At 52.9% G+C, this 20541-nt stretch overlaps 1 protein-coding gene across 1 annotated transcript in view; it reads left to right on the top strand.

Moving 5' to 3' along the window:
• Window positions 1-3591: 3591 nt before the first annotated feature.
• TNS1 (tensin 1) overlaps window positions 3592-20541 on the top strand; it is a 48707-nt gene continuing 31757 nt past the window's right edge. Inside the window, exons 1-3 of the mRNA XM_023220740.2 lie at window positions 3592-5152; window positions 16439-16635; window positions 17493-17568. Coding sequence (XP_023076508.2) covers window positions 3889-5152; window positions 16439-16635; window positions 17493-17568 — 1537 coding nt within the window. The 5' untranslated portion in view covers window positions 3592-3888. The remainder of the gene's footprint in view (window positions 5153-16438; window positions 16636-17492; window positions 17569-20541) is intronic.

The raw sequence follows: 20541 nt of genomic DNA, 5'->3' as shown, positions 1-20541 counted from the left end.
CAAAATCGATGCAGAGTGGGGCTTGGCCACCGAAGCAAGGAAGGGCTGAGATATCAGGTAGTCAATTCTCTGTCCTGCCTGGGGGATGCCTTCACAACTCTCCCGCTGAAAGCTCTCCGTTAATCATGACTGAGATGCTGCAGGGGCCTATGTGCTTTCTGATTTGAATTTGCCCCCAGTGGCTCTCACTATGGAACATGTCTAAGTGGGGAAGCCACTGGACACACCAGACTTTGCTTTGCAGCTCCCCACTTCTCAGACTACATGAGCACGAAGTTGGGGGATGAGGAGGCACAAAGGATGGAGGGGATCACTGGCCCAGGAGGGGAATTCTGGCATCTCACAGTGTAGGCGGCAGAGGGGGTGCCCTGGCCCAGGAGGGAGCCTGCAGCTTTCTAGGGACAGTGAGAAGGAAAGCCAGCTCTTCAGATTTCAGCCAGCTGGTCCAAGGGGCCCCATGCTCGAGAGAACCACCCCAGAGATGTGAGTGCATCAGAGGCTCCTGTCTTCAGTGCTTCGCCCTTCTAGAAACGGGCAGCTGGGGTCTTTTCTTTCTTTGTTTTTTTTTTTTTTGAGACGGAGTCTTGCTCTGTCACCCAGGCTGGAGTGCAATGGTGCGATCTCCGCTCACTGCAACCTCTGTCTCAGCAATTCTCTTGCCTCAGCCTCTCAAGTAGCTGGGATTACAGGCACGTGCCACCATGCCTGGCTAATTTTTTGTATTTTTAGTAGAGGCGGGGTTTCACCATTTTGGCCAGGCTGGTCTTCAACTCCTGACCTCAGGTGATCCGCCTGCCTCGGCCTCCCAGAGTGCTGGGATTACAGGCGTGAGTCACCATGCCAGGCCGAGTTCTCTTCTTTTTTGCGTAGCAAGGAGCTCAGTTTTTTGGAGGGAGCAGGCATGAAGGTCAGCCTCCCTCATCCTACAGGGAGAAGACTCCTTTACGATGATAATAGGGGGATTGGAAGAGGCAGCTGTGCCTGGTTCTGCATCTTAGCAGCCTTTAGGGGTCTAGGCATAGGGCCAGGTTGGTGGAGATTCAGAATGTATTTTAGCCAAAACTCCTTTTCAGTTCAGACCAGCCCCTAGCCCTGGGCACTGGGCTGCTGCAACACTCTGGTCCTGTGTTGTCTGGGGCTGGTGTTGGCTGAGGTCCCAAAGCCTTGGGGAAAACTGGGGGCAGAGAGATGGATCTGGAAAGGTCAGTAAATGAGGAGGGCATCCAGTCCCCAGGGTGTGTGTGTGTGTGTGTAGGGGTATGCAAGTGCCTGGTGGGGCATCTTTGTGCTAAGTTCTCTGTGTTGTAACATGGCTGGCCTGTGGTCTATGTGTGTGTATGCTGATTGGGATGTTCCTGTTTTGTGGTCGTCTGATCACTTGTTTTTGGCCATGGGCTTCTGTCAGAGTGTTTATTTTTAGAGGCTGCCACTTCTGGCCTCAGGGCTGATCCTTGGGCATGGTAGGAACATTTGTATTTTCTGAAATATCTGTGGCTTTAAGTATTTATTTGGGGGTGTTCCTGCCTGTTATGTGTTTATTCTAATCTGTGTGTATGTGTGTGTGTGTTTGTGATATGAGGGAGGTGTAGCATAATACAAATTACATACTCTTTGAAGGAAATTAGCTCTGATTTTAAATCTTGGCTTTATCAGGTAGCATTGTTGGCAAAAAAACAGTTTCCCCTCTCAGAGGCTCAGTTTCTCCCTTGCTGTGATCGGTGTAACACTGTCTAGCTCGGAGACGATGGCTAGAGAGGATGCGCGTGTAGAGTACCCAGCAAAGTGTTGGCGTTTGGGCTGTGCTCACTGCATGGCGGCCACTGTTGTTGGTATTTGTGTGCACATGTTCATGACGGTGCTTTCTGACTGTGGTTCTTGGCACCGTGTGGCACCCAGTGCGTGCTTGTGCCTGGGTGTTTCTGATTTGAGTGATCTCTGACTGTCTTTTTGTCTGGCTTGGAGTGTGCCTGCTGGTGTCTGGCTGGAGCTGGTGCAGGCTTTGGGAGGGGGCTTTTTTCCTTGCTAATGGAGAGCCTGGATTAGAGTGAGGGGAGGTGGCGTGTGTGTGTGTGTGTGTGTGTGTGTGTGTCTGTTGGGGCTGGCGGCTGGGCTGCTGACTGTACGGGGTGTGAAATCACTGAGTTCCTCTGGGCGGGGAAGTTCTTCATTCCTGAGTCAGCCCTTTGGCCCCGAGCCACCCAGCACTCACTTTTTCCTTCCAGAGAAAGTGTTGCTCAGGGGGGTCCTCTGAGCTGTCTGCAGACAAGAGGACTCTCTCACCCCTGAAGACATCTTGTTTTTGTGTTCACGATCCCTAAGATGCTTCTCCTCCTGCCCTAGTCCCTGAACCCCCTGCATCAGCACCCTGTATGACCCCCATCCTCCAGCACAGGAAAAGCGTGTCCCTCTGACACAGGGACTGTTGGCTTGGCTGAGCCCCACCTTGGCCGGTTCTTCAGGGGCCCCTGGGCTGGCTCAGAGCAGTGGGATCAGGACGCTCGTCTTTGCAGACCTGCTGCGATCCTGCCTGGCGTACCTTCCCTGGACCCGCATCCCTTTCCTGGAGTCTTGGGTGGTATGGGCTGAGCTTGCTGGTGGAGGGTAGGGGTCCATCAGGAGTGGGCAGTGCTGGGGAGGAGCTGGGAGGAGCCTCTGGAAATGTGGCCGTGGGCAGCATGAATGACGTTGTATCTCTGAATGGTTCTAGTACATCCTTTGCATTGAGCTGGAGACAAATCTAGCTGAGGGCAAGCTTGTCTGAGAGAGTCCCAGCTCTGCCTTCAGCCTCCCTGCCACCACCACCTTGGGCATGGTGGGGCCCTTTGCTGCACCCTACTGTCCTCCTGGCTTCTCCCCCTGCTTACCTGGGCAAAGGCTATTCTCAGGGGCGACTGGCTATCCATGCTGATACCTCTATGGGCATTCAAGGCAATGGCTACTGTCTTGGCGTTCTGCCTCTAATCCAGAGTGGGAACTCCAGAAGTCGAAGCAGGGGTGAGGCTTTCTGAGGTGGGGTGGCAGAGGGGACTGAGGATGCGTTGGAAATGGTGATTCAGGAATTAGTGATACTCATAATGGCAATGGTTAGGGCTCCTAGCTGTTGACCTCCCACCACGTGCCAGGAACTGGTCTCGGCACATCATGTGTCAACTCATTTAAACTCGAAGCACTGTGTGTTTAATGAATATTGGCAATTTCACATGGTTCAACCGGATTCTATTATTATCCCCATTTTATGGACCAGGAGACTGGCTCAGAGAGTTATTCATGCCTCTGGTCAGGAAGCTGGTGAGATGCCAGAGTTAGGTTTGGGACTGGAGCGATTTGCCCCCAGTGCTTCCTGCTCAGTGTTGGGCTCCACTGCCTGACCCTGTGTTGGTGAGGCTCTGCCCCAAAGCCTAGGGTAGAGGTATTTCTGTCATCTCCCCTTTTCCCCACCTCAGGGTGCTGAGAGGAGGTTTTAGGATGCAGGGAATGGGAGCTCTTAGCTTCTTTCTCTGGAAGAGTGGATGATCCCTGCCTCCCACTAATGTCTGCTGTCTGTTGTCTCCCCTCCGGTCTCTGTCCCTTGCAGAGGTGGTGGGACACACGCAGGGGCCACTAGATGGGAGCCTGTATGCCAAGGTGAAGAAGAAAGACTCCCTGCACGGCAGCACCGGGGCTGTTAATGCCACACGTCCTACACTGTCGGCCACCCCCAACCACGTGGAACACACGCTTTCAGTGAGCAGCGACTCGGGCAACTCCACGGCCTCCACCAAGACAGACAAGACCGATGAGCCTGTCCCCGGGGCCTCCAGTGCCCCTGCTGCCCTGAGTCCCCAGGAGAAGCGAGAGCTGGACCGCCTTCTGAGTGGCTTTGGCTTAGAGCGAGAGAAGCAAGGCGCCATGTACCACACCCAGCACCTCAGGTCCCGCCCAGCGGGGGGCCCGGCTGTGCCCTCCTCTGGACGCCACGTTGTCCCTGCCCAGGTTCATGTCAATGGCGGGGCATTAGCATCTGAGCGGGAGACAGACATCCTGGATGATGAGTTGCCAAACCAGGATGGTCACAGTGCGGGCAGCGTGGGCACACTGTCTTCCCTGGATGGGGTCACCAACACCAGTGAGGGGGGCTACCCAGAGGCCCTGCCCCCACTGACCAATGGTCTGGACAAGCCCTACCCCATGGAGCCTATGGTCAATGGAGGAGGCTACCCCTACGAGTCTGCCAGCCGGGCAGGGCCTGCCCATGCTGGCCACACGGTCCCCATGCGGCCCTCCTACTCTGCACAGGAGGGTTTAGCTGGCTACCAGCGGGAGGGGCCCCACCCAGCCTGGCCACAGCCAGTGACCACCTCCCACTATGCCCATGACCCCAGCAGTATGTTCCGCTCTCAATCCTTTTCGGAAGCCGAACCCCAGCTGCCCCCAGCTCCAGTCCGAGGGGGAAGCAGCCGGGAGGCTGTGCAAAGGGGGTTGAATTCATGGCAGCAGCAGCAGCAGCAGCAGCAGCAGCCTCGCCCACCTCCACGCCAGCAGGAAAGAGCCCACTTGGAGAGTCTTGTAGCCAGCAGGCCCAGCCCTCAGCCATTGGCAGAGACCCCCATCCCCAGTCTCCCTGAGTTCCCGCGGGCAGCCTCCCAGCAGGAGATTGAACAGTCCATCGAAGCACTCAACATGCTGATGCTGGACCTGGAGCCAGCCTCCGCTGCTGCCCCACTACACAAGTCCCAGAGTGTCCCCGGGGCCTGGCCAGGGGCTTCTCCACTCTCCTCCCAGCCCCTCTCCGGATCCTCCCGTCAGTCCCATCCACTGACCCAGTCCAGATCTGGCTATATCACCAGTGGGCATTCATTGGGAACCCCTGAGCCAGCCCCACGGGCCTCTCTGGAGTCTGTCCCTCCTGGCAGGTCTTACTCACCTTATGATTATCAGCCGTGTTCAGCTGGGCCTAACCAGGATTTCCGTTCAAAGAGCCCAGCCTCTTCCTCCTTGCCTGCCTTCCTTCCGACCACCCACAGCCCTCTAGGGCCTCAGCAACCCCCAGCCTCTCTCCCTGGCCTCACTGCTCAGCCTCTGCTCTCGCCAAAGGAAGCGACTTCAGATCCCTCCCGGACTCCAGAGGAGGAGCCATTGAATTTGGAAGGGCTGGTGGCCCACAGGGTAGCAGGTAAGAGGTATTCCGTTCTGACTCCTTCTACCCTTTCCTTATTTGGTCTTCCTGGGGGGAGGTACAGGTCCAGCCATGACCCCTAAGCAGGTGTTGCTTTCACTGGTGGGAGGAGGCTCTCTGGAGCCTACATGTTAGCCAGTTATCCCTTCCTGCATTCATTGTCTGATAGGCACCAAGTCAGACACCAAGTTTCAAAGTTCAATGTCAAACAATTCCTGCCCTCAAGGATTTTACAGTCTAGTGAGTGGACAGGTACACAGACAGATGATTTCATTAGAGAGTAATGTGTACTGTGACAGGACAGAGGCAGGACCAAGATCCCAGAGCCTGGGAAAGCAAAGCTTACCACCTAGGGCAGTCAGGGAAAGCTTCCAGGAGGTGGTGACTTTGGGGTTGGAGTACAGACTTTCTAGACAGAGAGGAGACTCTGCAATTGCCTGTCATGCTGTCTGTCCTCAGACTTCAGTTCCTTGGGGGAGATGTGGAGAAAGCTGGAGAGAGGTCTTTATATACTCAAATTCCCCCTTAGGCCCCACTCCCAGAGGCCATGAAAGAGCTGAGATGGTATCCTCAAGCCCTTAGGCTCTATCTGCTGGGGCCTCTCAGGATATTGTCTTTGCGGGGAGGCCAAGGTTCCCCTTCCGAGTCAGTTTTCCTGTTGGTCTTTGCTGAGAACCAGCCCCGTATGGGAAGCAGGCACCGAGAGAAAAAGCTCCTTTTCCTGTCAGAGAGCGGGCTTCTCTTTTGGGAGAGAGGAAAGTGGGACACTCAGAAGAGCTTTTGGGGAGACAAAGGCAAGAAATGGCAGCGTGTCCAGGACCATGTTGGGAGGGACAGCTGCGAGGTTCCCTTCCCGCTGGTCTAAGCCTATGCCCATTCCACAAGGGTGACTGAACTTGGCAGGAAGACCTGTTGGGTGACTTTATTCTGGAGGTGAAGCCCAGACAGGGGTGGACCAGAGACTGTGGGTTTGGGTGGACCTTGTGCCAGCCCCTCAGCTGACAGGGTGGTGGGAGCTCAGCGAGGAGGAGAGGAGCCTGGGCAGCTGTCTCTGTCCTCCACCCCTTTTCCTAAATTTAGGGGAAGCTGAGTCACCATGCCAGCTGCAGGGAGGGAAGGAGACACCCTTCCTGGAGATGGACCGTGGGTTTAGGGAAGCAGCTTGGGGCAGGCCAGCTGGCTCAGGACCTGGTGTGGGGGCACAGGCTCCCTGCTCCTGTACTTCAGAGCAGAGCAGAGTCCCCAGCTCCACTATTGGTATAATAGCTTGAAATTGGCCATTGCGGAAGTATTTACACCATGGAAATTGGCAATCAGCCTTACCTCCCATAGAGAGCTGAACTAGCAGTAACCATTCCTTTCACCTAAGCATAGGAACACAGGATGAGCAGCTCTTAACTCTAGGGATGAAATACTCCATGGGTGGTGCAGGTGGGCTTTGACTTCTGCCTTCTCCTGCATCTGGGCCCCTGAGATAAAGACACCCCCCTGGCTTTGTCAGCAGAGACCCTTTTCTTCTTGGTTTTATTGAGGGGAGAGGGATGGGGCTCTCTGAATTCCCTGGGAATTTAATTCCCCTCCCAATATGTTGTGAGGTTGGAGTGGTGGCCTAAAGATTAGTGACATGTTGGTCTAATGAGGGGCAGGATCCAGGAGCCTTCTATCTGGGGGAGCAGAATACATTTACTCCCCTACAAGAACCCTTTCGTGTAGCTCTCCTGGAGCTTGCTCAAGAGGAGGCCATAACCCTAATGGCCGTAGGAGGATGCCCATCTTGTAGTGGACTGCCTTTTAGCCCTTTCTCTCCTACCAGCTTTCGAGGGCTTGACTGTCAGCTTCCATATTCTGTAGCCTCTCAGGCTTTGGCTGCCATGAAATCTTAGGGAGGGAAGGATACTGTTGGCACAATGTTCCCATTCCTTAACCCTGTTTCCATTTCCTCCATCAACTGGGAGTGACTCAGGAGAAGGGATGAAATGTATAGAAGGGACAGTTATATTTGGTTCCAGGGCTATGAAGTTGCCTCTTTGGTTCAAGCCCTGTCATTATAACAGAATTTATGTCAGCAGGTCCTGCATGTGTAACTTCCTTAGAAACCTTTCAGGGTATCTGCAGTGCCTGTGTAGATAAAGGCAGACAGACAAGATCAATGTGTAGAACAGTCTGGGAGGCAGGGAAGATAGATTTCAGCACTACTTCTTTCTGCTCTTTCTACATCTCTGCTGTAAGAAGCTGGAACATATGCTTTGACATGAGTAACCTAGGAAGCTCAGATCTGTGGGAGAACCTCTTCATGGCCATGAACTTGATCTGGTTTCTCCTGGCTTTCCTCCCCCAGGTCTGCCTTTTCCCCATTGGCTGTCCTCCATACCTCAGTCTCATGTCCCTGGTTTATTCCACTTTGATCCAATCACCCTTGTGCCTTATTCCAGTTTAAGTCATAGAGAATGCAGGGGCAGTTTTCTAATTTGATAAAGAGTAGGGACCAGAAACCTATAGCATGCATCACACTTTCCTGTGGAGCACTGGAAGCGTTCCTATTAGAGCCAGGGACAAAATAAGGATGTCTGTTATCACCACTTAGATCTAACATTGTATTGGATGTCCTAGCTAGTGCAATAAGACAAGAAAAAGAAATGAGTCAGAGTTGGAGAGTCCAACTGGGTTATCTTATGTCCCTGATTGTGTGACTGGACTGATCTCAGATGTCTCTAGAGGTAGAGATTTCAATGCATGTTGGAAATCAGATATGGATCTTATCCTTAAGGAGTCTAGAGTTTAGTAGGGGGAAAAAGAACTGGAACTTTAAAATAGTCTTTTGTAATAAGAGAGGTAAGGAGAAAGCTCTGAAGGAGAGAGGTGAAGCGATCACTATCAGCTAGAGCTGGGGGAGGCAGTGTTAAGTGTGGTTTTTAAATTGAGCCTTGGAAGATGGATAGGATTTTGAAAGTAATTGGGATCACTGGGCAGAGAGGGTTCACAGTGAAGACAGGAGAGCAAAGAAAATGTTTGGAGCATGGCAAGTAGATTGAGAGCATATCGTCTCTGTGAGGGACAGGTCAGGATAGGTAGCCTGGGGTCTGTCTCTTGATGGTCTTCAATACCAGACTAAGGAGCTTGCATCTTACCTGGCAGCAATGTAGGAAGCCATTCCTGTGGTTTCATAGGGGTAACATGCCATGACTGGAGCTGAGGTTCAGGATGATGTGTCTGGTGGGTCTGGGCAGGAAGGACACTACATGGGAGAGACTTCGAGCCAGGAGATACTGGGAGCTTATTAGATAGCCTAAGTGATGCGGGGCTGGATTAGGGTGCTGACCATAGGAACACAAATGAAGAGATGATGCCATAGATACTGTGGGAGTAGAACCAATGCACTTATGTGTTGATTGACTGGAGTGGGTGAGGGAGAGGTTTCATCAGAAATGATTCTGAGCTCCATGAATAGAAATAGAATGATGGTTCTGTTAACAAGCAGGAAGGCAGAAGGAGGACATTGGGTGGAAGATGAAGCCTTGGTGTTAGACATGTTGAGTTTGAGGGGAGAGTAGAGCCTCCAGGGAGAGACATATGGAAGGCAGCTGAACTTTGGAATTGAGCTTGAAAGAATGGGAAGAGCTGCAGGTTTTGGAATCATTCTCACAAAGGTGATGGTTAAAGCTTTGGGTGTATATGAGATCTCAATGTCAGAGGGCTTGGAGAGAGAATAACTTAGGATGGAATGGCCATGAAGGGAGGTAGAGGCTGCAAAGGGGCTGAGAGTGAGTGTTCGGGTGGTGGCAGGAGACCAGGACAGCATGTCATCACAGAAGTCAAGACAGTAAAGGGTTTCACGGAGGAAGGGCAGGAGGTTAGCAGTGTCAGCCTGGAGAGATCATGAGGAGGACTGAGAAAAATCCACCGGGCTTGCAAATTAGGCAACCCTGTGTAAAACATCAAAGGCATATTTTTAGTGCATGTTAGTGACAGAAACCAGACTATGGGGGATTGAGGATGAGTGGAGAAGGAGTGAAGACAGCAAGCCAACTACTCTTTTGAGTGGTTTTGTGATAAGAGGGGAGAGAGTGGTAGCTAAAGAGGATAGTGAGAGATTGGGGACTTTTTTGTAAATATAAGAGTCATGAGAATGTTTGTATGTAGAAGAGGAGGGGAATAGATTGGACATGTGGGGAGGAAGGACGAGAAAAAGAAGAGAAAGAAAAAAAGAAGTTGATAGAATAAGGTCTCTAAGGAGGTAAGAGGGGATAGGCCTAGGACTCCACATAGGTAAATTAGGCTCAACCAGGAGGTGAGATGCCTCTTCATGAAATTAGAATAAAGGATAGATAAAGATAGAGGGAAATACTGATGTCAAGATTTGGGAACTTGAATTGAAAACTCTTGTTTTTTTTTTTTTTACATTTTGTTCTGAAAATAGGAGATGAGTTCAAGGCTCATTCAATCATTCATTCGACATGAACTTCTAATGTCAGTCTAGGCTCAGTGAACTTCTTGCCAGTCTAGGCTTTGTGAAAATGGTGGCAAACAAGACAAATAAAGATCTTTGCCCTTATGGCAGAGATGGATACTAAACAAATAAGCACATATACATAGGTTATGTCAGATAGGTGATACGTGGCATTGAGATAAAGCAGTGAGAGGTAGGGGGTGGCTGGCTGCACTTTCCATGAGATGATCAGGACTGGGCAGTGAGAGATGAGCCCCATGGAGCAACAAGTGCAGAGACCCCGAGGCAGGAGTGTGCCTGGTGTGGGGGAGCAGAGTGATCAAGGGAGGCATAGCAGGACACAAGTTCAGAGAGGAAATGGGAATGGGGACAGCTTACAGAGGGTCTTCGAGGTGATTGAAAGAGTGGTGGCTTTTACTCCATATGGCATGAGAAGCCTTAGGAAGGATTTGGGCCCAAGAGTGACATCATTCGATTTGTTCTGAATTGACCAGGGTGGGCAGGATGGAAGGAGGGAGAGCAGTTAGGTGGCAGCTGCTGGGCAGTGGCCATGGAAAGGGGAGAAGTGTTCGGATTGTGGACATATTTTGGAGGTAGAGCCAACAAGACTACTGATAGATTACACATGGAACGAGATAGAAAGAGAAAGGTCAGAGACAATGCTTAGGTTTGGGGCCTGAGCAACTAAAGAATGGAGTTGCTCTTTATTGAGATGGGTAACAATGTACGAAGAGCAGGTTTCAGGGGAACACTAGAAACATGATTTTTGGACACATTAAGTTTGAGATGACCATGAAACATCTGCAGAGGTTAAGGAGAAGAGGCTGGAACTTAGAGATAGTGGGAATTGTCAACGTATACATGCCAGGTAAAGCATAGCACTGGGCAATGTCACCGAGGGGTTGAGGACAGGTAAGGAGAGGTCCCAAGGATGGAGTCCTGGAGCCTCCCACGTTTCGAGACTACAGATAAGAGAGGGAACCAGCATAGGAACTGGCATGGAGCAGCTTGTGAAGAAGAGGAAAGATAACATAACTCAAGCTCTGGGGGCCAGGGCAGGGGCAGTGTTGACCACTCAAGTGGCCCCTGTGGTATGAAGGTGGGTTAGGAGTCAACAAGGGGCAAGGAAAGGATAACATAGCATGTCCTTCTAGTGCATCTGAGAAGGTTCATCTTAAGGACTTTTCTGGTGATGACCAGGAGCTGGGGGCCAGAGCAGAAAAGCACAAAGTGTTCCCAAGGAAAGAGGATCACTCAGTTGGCTGTGGTAAGGAGCCAGAGTGTGAGAGAGGGTGACCCTTGGGCTCAGGCTGGGTGTGTTACTTGGGTCCAGGGAGAGGCAGGTGCCCAGGAAAAGAGGGGTGGTCCAGGGATAGGCCTGCTGCCTATGGGAGCAGGTGAGGGACACGTGAGTCTCCTGGTCCCACGCTGGCACCTTTGCTTCCACCCTGGGGTTAGAAGAGAGGGACACACTGTGGCGCTGGCCAGCAGGAGGTCCATCTGCCTTTTAGAGAAGCAGGACCTTGGATCCCCCTCTCTTCCTGTCTGACACCTTCCCCATCTCCCTCCAGTGTGTGCCCAGACCCCAGAGTCAAAACACCAACTAATCTTGATTTTCTCTTTGTTTTTGTTTTGTTTTGTCCTGTTTAATGCCCCGTCCCCTTCATTCTCTGTGTTTCCCATGTCCATCTGTTCCCTGTGCTGTTGGTGGGATGCCTGCCTTGCCCCATATCCTCCTTTCCTGCCTGCCTCCCACTCCTGCTGGCTCCCCTGGGGTGGGGGTGGGCAGCATACAACGCCAAGCTGCAGGGCATCAGACACAGTGGCAGCTTCCCACCCCCTCCTCGCCACCGTCTCCGATCTTCCTCCCTCTCTGGTGGGTGGCTCTCCTTCCCCCTTCTGCCTTTCCAGTTCTTTGGCCCACTTTTGAGCATCAGTTTCTCTCTTTTTCACTCCTTCTCCATGTGCTATTCCTTCCAAACCTTTCCCACCTTCTTCCTTCTCTCCTCTGTCTTTTCCTCTCCCTCTTCTGTTGTTCTCTGGTTTCCATCTGTTTCTCCTTCTCCTCCCCCATTTCTCACTATCCTCTCCTCTGTCTCCTCACTTACTTCTCCATCCCTCCTCTCTCCAGCCCTCTCTCCCTCCTCTCTGCATGAGCCAGAGCTTACGTCTGCATGAACATGGGCCCCATGCTAGCCTTAGCCTTGCCTGCTGGGAACAATGTCTGGTATGACTAGACTAACATTCAGAGTCCCCTGCGGAGATGCAGGCCTTTGCAGTGAGGGTGCTCAGTGAGGGCTCCGGACAGTTCAGCACTCTGGCCACCCTGGCCAGACTGCCTGGGCTGCAGGGCTAGGTCTCAGCAGGAGCCAGGCTGAGCTTTGCTTGGGGCCACCAGACACAACATAGAGTGGTGCCCCAGCCCCTGCTGCTCTGTCCACTCTTGAGCATGGCACATCCTGGGGACAGCGTACCCCTTTGGTCCCATTCCTCATCTCTGATCCCATGGCCAAGAGTCAGAAGCCCTGGGTTGGGGTCCTGGCCCTGCCTGAGACCACCTCTGCGACTTTGGGCAAGTCTCTTAACTACTTAGAGCTCAATTTCCCAATCTGAGAAGTGGACAGATGATAGTCCTGTCCTGTTGTGTATTTTGCACGGGGTTTGACATGCCCTGGACCTCGTGGATGCTTCACTGGGGTCACGGTAGTTCATTTGAGAATGATGCCATCCACTAACATCTACCTCTGACCTCTGGGACACGCAGGCCCGTAGGCGTTGAGCCTGGGCCAGGGAATCACCTCTTCCTTCCCCTGCTCTTCTGACCCCAGAGGCTGGGTCAGGGAAGATGCCGTGCTCAGGCTTGCCCCACACCATGGCCCTGAGCAGCTCCAGGAAAAGGCCTAGGGGTGATGGGAACTGTTGATTCCCAATGGCAGTATCTGGTGCCTCTGTGGCCCCTCCTTCTCCCAGTCCAGGGTTGATCAGGAGATGGCTCTAGCAGACTGCTCCCTTCAACCGCCCCTCCCTCCTCTCTTCTCCCTCTGCCCTTCTCTCAGCCCAGTGGTGGGGAGTGCAGTGTTCAGCAGGGCCTGGGTAGGGGCAGGTTCTGGGATGGTGGGCCTGCCTTAAGGGGAGCTGGCATGGCTTGCCCTAGGGCTGCTAGTGTGATTGCCGTGTGGCTTTCTGGTGCCCTGGCCCAGCAGGTGGCCCTCGCTTCCGGAGCCCCAGGCATGCTGTCGGACACCCAGCCCTACCACCTGGAGCTGAGGAATCCAGTCTTTTGGAAATCGGAAGACTGGAAAGAAGAGCTGGGCCTGTGAGGGTGGCAGTGGCCAGTCTTGGGGGGTGCAGAGGAGGCACATCATGAAGCCTGACACCAGCGTACTCATCCGCGTGACCGGGGCGGTGGGCAGCAGTGCTTTGCCAAAGTACATGTATCGGTCTGTGTCAGGGCTACAGCTCCCAGAATTGCAGGGTGTGTGAGTGTGCGTGAGTGTGTGTGTGTGTGTGTGTCAGATGAAGGGATTGCCTCCAGCAGTCCGGCTCACGCTAGGGGAGCCTTGGAGTGAGCTGTTGTCCAGCACAGCACTGTCCTGGCAGCAGAGTGACGCCTCCCTGGGAAGGGGGCTGCTGTGGTGTCCTGCTCCTCAGGACTGGGGGCCTGTGTGGAACCCTGGGGCCAGGGTAACTGCTCATCCTGGCAGGGCTGTGGGGAAGGCCTGATGCCCATGTGTGAAGCAGCCCTTAGAGAACCCCCAGGGCTCCTTGAACATAGGGTGTTAGGATTCTAAAGATACTTTGTTGTCATAAGGGCACCCCAGCCCTCTCAGCTTCCTGGGAGCTTCTCTTCCTTTCTTCCTCTGGCCACATAGCCTCTTGCTGGGATAGGGGCTGGCCCTAGAGGTTCTGAGGGCGACCCAGTGGCCCCACTATGTACCCCCATCATCCCAGTGTCCTGCTGCCATTTCTGTTAGGCTGTGTGTGTGTGTGTGTGCGCGCGCACATGCAAGCATGCACATGTGTATCTGTGCAAGGCACCTGCCTCTGCCTGGGTGGGTGTAGGAGACGGAGGCCCTGAGAGAGAGAATGGGACCAAAGACTGAGAAAGTCCTGGGGTGGAGGGTGGTGGCGGGAGGGAGGGAGGTGGGGAGAGCAGGCCTGTTTTTATTATCGGTCAGCCTCTGGGACGTGAGAGGGGGTGTTCTCTCCCTGACACTGGCTGTCAGCTTGTGTCCAGACACCCCAGCTTGGCTAAGGAACAATGGGGCTCTCTTCTCTCCCCTCTGCCACTCCAGTCTCCCCTCCCATAGAGCAAGACAAGAGAGAGGGACATGTCTCTCCAGACACTCCAGGCAGATCTGGGCTTGCCAAGGGGGACAACAGTGGGACACTGTGTTCAAAGAATGTGAGTGGCCCTGACTGGCCATTGGTGCCATGGGGCCATTGGTGCTCTGCAGGGGGAGGGGCTGGCCCCGTGGGAGTGGAATGCAGGGTCTTCCCCCTTCCGCAGAGGGAGGTGCTGCTCTGCAGCTCCTTAGCTCTTTGGAGGTCATTCCCTCCATTTCCCTGCCTCTGGTCAGAACATGCTCCCACGTGCCATTCTGGTGGTGATGGAGAGAGGATTGGGAAGGTGCAGCTTACCTTCAGATGGCTGACTGCCTCATGCCAGGATCTCACATTCTCTACAGTTGTCAGGTGCCCCCTGCACCCCAGGCTGCTGCAGGCATCCGTGACCCCTGAACGTGGAGAAAGCTTTGGGAAGGTTGGGTAGAATGTTCTTGGTTTTTCCAGGAGATTCGGTGCCTCAAATACAAACAGATCTATTTTTTAAGGGCAAACGTCAGATCCCCCAGCAGGGAAACTGGCCACACCTTGAAAAGGCAGAGGGATCTGCCAGAAAGAGCTACTGGGGGCAGAGGAGCCCGGAACTGAGACCAGCCCTAATGCATTTCTTTTAACCTTGGGGCTGAACTCAGTTCCAAACCCCAAGAGCGTTTCCCAAATGGGCTGCTTCTGTCACAATTATTGTTAGAAAATCAATGGCTATGTCTGTTTCTCTCTAATGTTTTTGCCAAGAATGAAACCAGTGGCAGTGTTGGTCCAAGCTGCCCAGGAGACCTGAGTGGGGTGGGGCCTCTGGGGAGCTAAGGCCTGGGAGTGTGGGGTTGCTGCAGGAAGCAAGCTGCCCACCCTTCCCAAAACCACACGGTTCTTTTCTCCGGGTAGATGCTCCTGGCAGCCCCTGGCTGGGTCTAATGGGACTCCTATTTTTCTATTCTGTGAATAAGGGCTCTTCAAGGCATGGGGCTTATTTGCTTTAAGTGGAACAGTTTGTAAGTGGCAGAGTGAGGTCAGAGTCCAGTTTACTGTCCCCATCCTAGGTGCTATTTTCTTAGCTGAGATGGTAGCAGGGCTGCCCCTGATTAATAAAGAGCCCAAAGCGGAGACTCAGGGCATCTCTTGGTACCTTCTGCATTTAATGTGCAAATGCCAGTCCTGCTGCTCTCCCGACGCACCCCCCCACCCCCGATTATGGGAGCCCCTGATTATGGGAGAGTATGAGGGCGTGTCTCAGAGCGGCTTTGCCTATGTGAGTGTGAGTGTGTGTCTGCCCGTAGGCTTGGCAGCCGGCAGCCTGCTGTTCATGACAAGTAGGAAGTCTTCACAGGTGGTGCTGTTTGTGGCAGCCTTTGTGGCTGTGCCAGACTAGGGGTGCTGGGAGGCGCGCCTGGGGACATGCAGTCCTCACTGTGGATGGCAGAAGATGTTTCTGTCTGAACGAGGGTGATTTCTGCTTGGCTGTACTGGCACATTCCTCGGGGCTGGCAGTGTGTGTGCATGTGTGCACACACACTGACCCATGTGACCTGGGGCCTTTGGTAAGTCCTAGCGGTGGTGAAAGCAGGGCTGGGAATCTCTTCCCAGAAGATATTCAGGACCAGAAGCCCACACTTCAGGCTGGGTCTTGGCCTCTGGGACCCAGGAAGTGAGTTTTCTAGGATTCTGGGAGCCAACTCAATGAGGCAATGGATTCCATCATGCCTCAGCCCAGCTGTGGGAAGAGGGAGTGGGAAGGAAGGAGGGTGAGATTAACAGTATCCCCAGGCCTGTGGAATGGGATTGGGATGGGAAGTACAGAAAAGCAGATGGAGCACATGACTTCTCTCTGCCTGCTCTTCAGCTGGGAGGGACACAGTGGGATCTGCCGCCATCTTTGGGGCGGGGCGCTAAGGGGCCAGTATAAGGGGAATTGGTAAGAGGTTCAGCAGTATACCGGATGAAGTTGGGGAACCCCAGAGAAAGCCAAAATTATCCCAGAGGCCAAGTGGGGCCGGGGACTTCGTAACAAGGCTTAGTCATGTCTTTGTTTCTCCTTGGGAGCACCATTTGCAAGATGATGCAATTTAGCTCTTTCCAAGAGTTCTTCCCCACAGGCTTGATGTTGCTGGTTGGTTGATGCAGTTGCCTTGGAGACTCTCTTTTCCCTCCACCTCCCCTCCCTTGTCTGGAAGCTCTGGCCCTCCGCCTCCAGGGGTTGGAAGTAGTTGACATCTGTTTCTTGTATCAGTCCTTTGTGTTCTTGGTCTCAGCCCTGTGTGGAGAGATTCCTGGTGAAGTCTGAGCCAATCTAAGCAGATCCCCTCTCCTGCAGAGAAAACCTGGGGTGTGAACAGAGTTGGGCCCAGGAGGGCTGAGGGGAAGACACTGGGGGATGGCAGGCCAGCCCCAGCTTGGCCTCTGAGCTAGGAGGCACTGCCTTCTCTGAAGGGATTAGGGCGATTGATCATTTCTTACACAAAACGTTCATTGTCCTCTACACCCTGCTTTCCTCCCAGGGGTGCAGGCTCGGGAGAAGCAGCCTGCAGAGCCCCCAGCCCCTCTGCGGAGGCGGGCGGCCAGTGATGGACAGTATGAGAACCAGTCTCCAGAAGCCACGTCCCCTCGTAGCCCTGGGGTTCGCTCCCCTGTCCAGTGTGTCTCCCCCGAGCTGGCTCTTACCATCGCTCTCAATCCTGGAGGGCGGCCCAAAGAGGTGAGTCCTTAAGCTGTATCTTGGGGCCACAGAGGGTAGTGGTGCCCACTTTAAATTTAAATCTGCAGAAACCTGACGGGCAACTTGGCACTGATATCAGTATACTCAGTGATTTGTCTCCCCCTGCATCCTCACCCAAACTCTCTTCTCTGACATGTGGAATCTGAGGCCCATTTCTTTCCTTAAATAGCTTTATGTCCCCACTTCTTGCATTAATATTGAGATGGAAGTTTCCTTTTTGATTCCTAGCGAGTACCTTCATAAGGTGGTAAGAATCCTGGGATGATATAGGTGAACACAATTTCAAAACTCCACACTAGATCCTGGAGAGGGGAAAAATTATTTTTGAACCCTTTGCAGTTATAAGGTTTTTCTCAGGAACTTTAATTTTCATTCCAAAAGGTTTGCATTTCTAAGACATTTCAGTAGTTGAAGGCAGTGAGTCTCAAACTACAGCGTGAGTAAACCAAAGGGGAGTTTGTTAAAACTGTAGCTTCCCAAATCCACCTCCAGAGATTCCAGGGTAGTACATCTGGATGGGACCCGGGAATCTGCATTCTAAATGTGTGCCCTGGAAGATTCAGATGTAGGTGGTCCACAGGACACACTGAGGGAGCGAGTGTACTGGCCTGTAAAAGCCAGGCTAATGAGTCATTCTGGATAGAAGGGGCTTGTGGATATCTTTTTTCTCCTGCCTCTGGCAGGACCTGTCTCCTGCCCTGAGCACCAGTGAGGAGCCAGTCTGACGAGGGGGTCTGGGGGCTGGTTAACTCACTGTCCTCATACCCCAGCTCATCGGAAGGGGAAACTTCTCCTTCTCATGGTTTCCCTCTTTTTCTCCCCGTATTCTCCCACAGCCCCATTTGCACAGCTACAAGGAGGCCTTCGAGGAGATGGAGGGAACCTCCCCGAGCAGCCCACCGCCGAGTGGGGGTAAGAATTCCCCGTGAAGCTCGTCTTCCTTGTGTCCCCTTCAGCCCCTCAGCTCAACCCTGCCTGTGGGAGTGCCCCAGGCCTGAGGGTTGGAGGTGACAGTGCCCCAGGTGGGGCCAGAACGTGCTGCTCCTCACCGCCATGGCCCCTTCTCTTCCATTGCTTGTGGCCATTGTCTTCTCCATCGTCCACACTCACACATCTATGGGTGCAGCCACCCCAGTTTTAGGGTCCAGACTGAGTGACCGTGGGACTCTGGGCTCCCACATTACAGAGTTTTCTTACTTGTTTAGAGTCTTGTTTCCGTCCACACTCAAAAGACCCCGCCATCTTAGCGTGACTCTTTGTGACTTGACTTTGGCTTTGTTTCTGACCTCCATTTCTGCCTGCATCCAGATACCTCTTCCATTACAGGCAACCTATTTAGCTTCTACCAAGGAGAGAGGGACCCAGGACCCTCAGCCTGACAGAGCCCCCAGCTTATCTATCCTTGGCCTCCAGGCAGAGGCATTTAGCCCCCAGCCCCTATACACTTACTGGGGAGGCAGATCCCCAAAGGACAGAGACACGTCCACCTAAAGCCAAAACCCAAATGAGCCGAGGCATGGGGCAGTTTTCCTTTTTATAGAAGACACATGAAGAGGAACTGGAGGAGGTGGTTGTGGGGAAGGAAGTGATGGATTAGTATCAGGCCGCGAGGGACTCAGTGTACTCAGGAGAGGTCTGGGTCAGCACAAGAAGGAGACACTGGTGCTGTTCAGGGATCAGGTTGACTGGGCCTGGCCCAAGCTATCCACTGGCAGTGGCGAGAGGAGGGAGGACTGGAGCTGGCTGTGCATTCCCCTGGGGGCTGGCTGTCCTGTACTGGAAAGGAATGTGGCAATGTACGTGGCCCATGTGCCAGCAGAACTTGTGTTGGCTGCCATCTTGGGCGTGAGGAGGCTGAAGCTGGGACTGATTGGCGGCCCCTGGAAGCTGTGGCTCTCCCTTGAGCAGTACTGTCCAATGGAAATATAATATGAGCACATTTATAATTAAAATTTCTCTAGTAGTCACATTAAAAAACATAACAGGAAACTGGCGAAATTAATTTTAATGACATTTTTGTTAAATCCAAAATATCCTTTCAATAGGCAAATAAGTCAATAAAAATATTGAGCTATTTTACAATCTCTTATAAAATGTAAGAAGAAACTGCTGAAATTCATTTTACTGTTTTGTTTAACCCAAGTCTAAAATATTAGCATTTCAACATATAATCAATGTGAAAAAGAACGGGATGTTTTGTGTTCTTTTTCATACTCAGTCTTTAAAACCCAGTCTGTGTTTCACACTTATGGCATATCTCCGTTCACACTAGTCACTCTGCAAGTGCTGTGCGGCCACGTGTAGCTTGTGGCTGCTGTGCTGGACAGGGTGAACCTAGAGCAGGTGACGCTAGAGTCAACTCTGCAGCCTCTTGTGACCGCGGGGAACCTCTCTCCCAGGCCTTCACTTTCCAAGCTGACATCTGCTTCCATTCGCTGTTAGCCCTAAATGGCCAGGGAAAGGACATCACCCTGCCTAGGCTGGAAGCCACCTGGGCTGGGCTAGAACTGGGTTTTGCCACCTTCTCCCCCTCCTCTTGGCCAGCCATGGGTGCCTTGGTGAGAAGAAGTCAGAGGTTCCATAGACACACAGGGTTAGGGAGAGAAGACAGAAGGCAGAGAAACGTGTGGAATTTTTCTCTCAGGAAGCAGAAGGCTTGCCTGGCTTTAGTGTCGCCCACTCATCTGCCTCAGCAGAAGGGCCCACTTGCCCAGGAACCGGGGGAATGAGGAATTCAGGAGCTGGAGGTGAACAAGGGAGGAACCAAGAGAGAGTTTCTGCCCTGTCCAGTCCTCTCGTCCCCTTCACCTCCTCGTGGGCCCACCTGTGCCTCCACTGACATACCTGTGGGCTAGGGCTGCTTCGTGGTTATTCCACAAACGACTGTCTCTGAGGCCAGGTGTATTATTTCATAATTAATTTCATTCAACCGCCATTGGTTTGACAAACATTAATAAGTATTTGATAGGTGTCTATGAGCAAGACACCATGATAGGGAAGAGGGGGTGTGGCAGTGGTAGAAACAGAATCTGTGTGTGTGTGTGTGTGTGTGTGTGTGTGTGTGTGTGTGTGTGTAAAGACAGAGGGAGGACAGAGACATGAGGCCTAGACCTATCCCATAACTGGAGGTGTATGTTTGTACCCACTTGTCCCCTATGCTGTGTTTGTCCTTTGGACATCCAAGGACAGAGTGAGGGTGAAGGGCAGGGGTGGGCCACCCATCCGGACCCCTGTGATGTCTTCCTGTTCCCATGTGCATGTGGGTGTTCACCTGCACGAATGAGTTATGTATGTTGCTTGCATGGAGACAGAGTGTATTTTTTCATTGTTCTAAGATTCCTGTAGTTCTCGCTGTCTTTTGGGGAAAGCAGCAGGGGCAGGGAGGGTCGTGGAGCTTTTGCTGCTGGTGGTTCCTGGGCATCTGAGGGCCATGGCTAATCTGTTGAGGTCATTCGGCAGGCAGAGTGTCCTTGGGGCTGTGGTCTCTGCAGGCTCCCAGTGTCGCTGATAGGAGACACAGAGTTCATTTTTTAACTTCTTCTCAGAGCTGTGTCAGGAGACATGGCAGCTGCCACCCAGGTATCTCGTGACTGGGCATAACAGCCACCCTGCAGATCAGCTCCGAATCTGGCCGGGTTCTTGGCTAATGGGAAAAAGCCAGCAGCCCTTTCTGACCTTGTGTGTTACATGACACTTGTAACCCAGATGCGCGGCCTGGGAGGAGCCCAGGCTTTGCATAGGGAGTAGGTGCTCTTGGCCACAGACTGCAGGCTTCTCCTCCTTCCAGGACACTGAGGTTTAGCGGGACAGAGCCCCACATTGAGAAGTTCTCTCTTCCTGGGCTTTTCAAGGGACATGCTTGGCCAAGGGCTGGCCTGAGGTCTC

The sequence above is a fragment of the Piliocolobus tephrosceles genome, chromosome 11 (assembly GCF_002776525.5).
Source record: "Piliocolobus tephrosceles isolate RC106 chromosome 11, ASM277652v3, whole genome shotgun sequence".
Classification (NCBI taxonomy): domain Eukaryota; kingdom Metazoa; phylum Chordata; class Mammalia; order Primates; family Cercopithecidae; genus Piliocolobus; species Piliocolobus tephrosceles.
The sequence above is the reverse complement of the archived record's forward strand: the minus strand, read 5'-3'. Positions and strand labels throughout refer to the sequence as shown.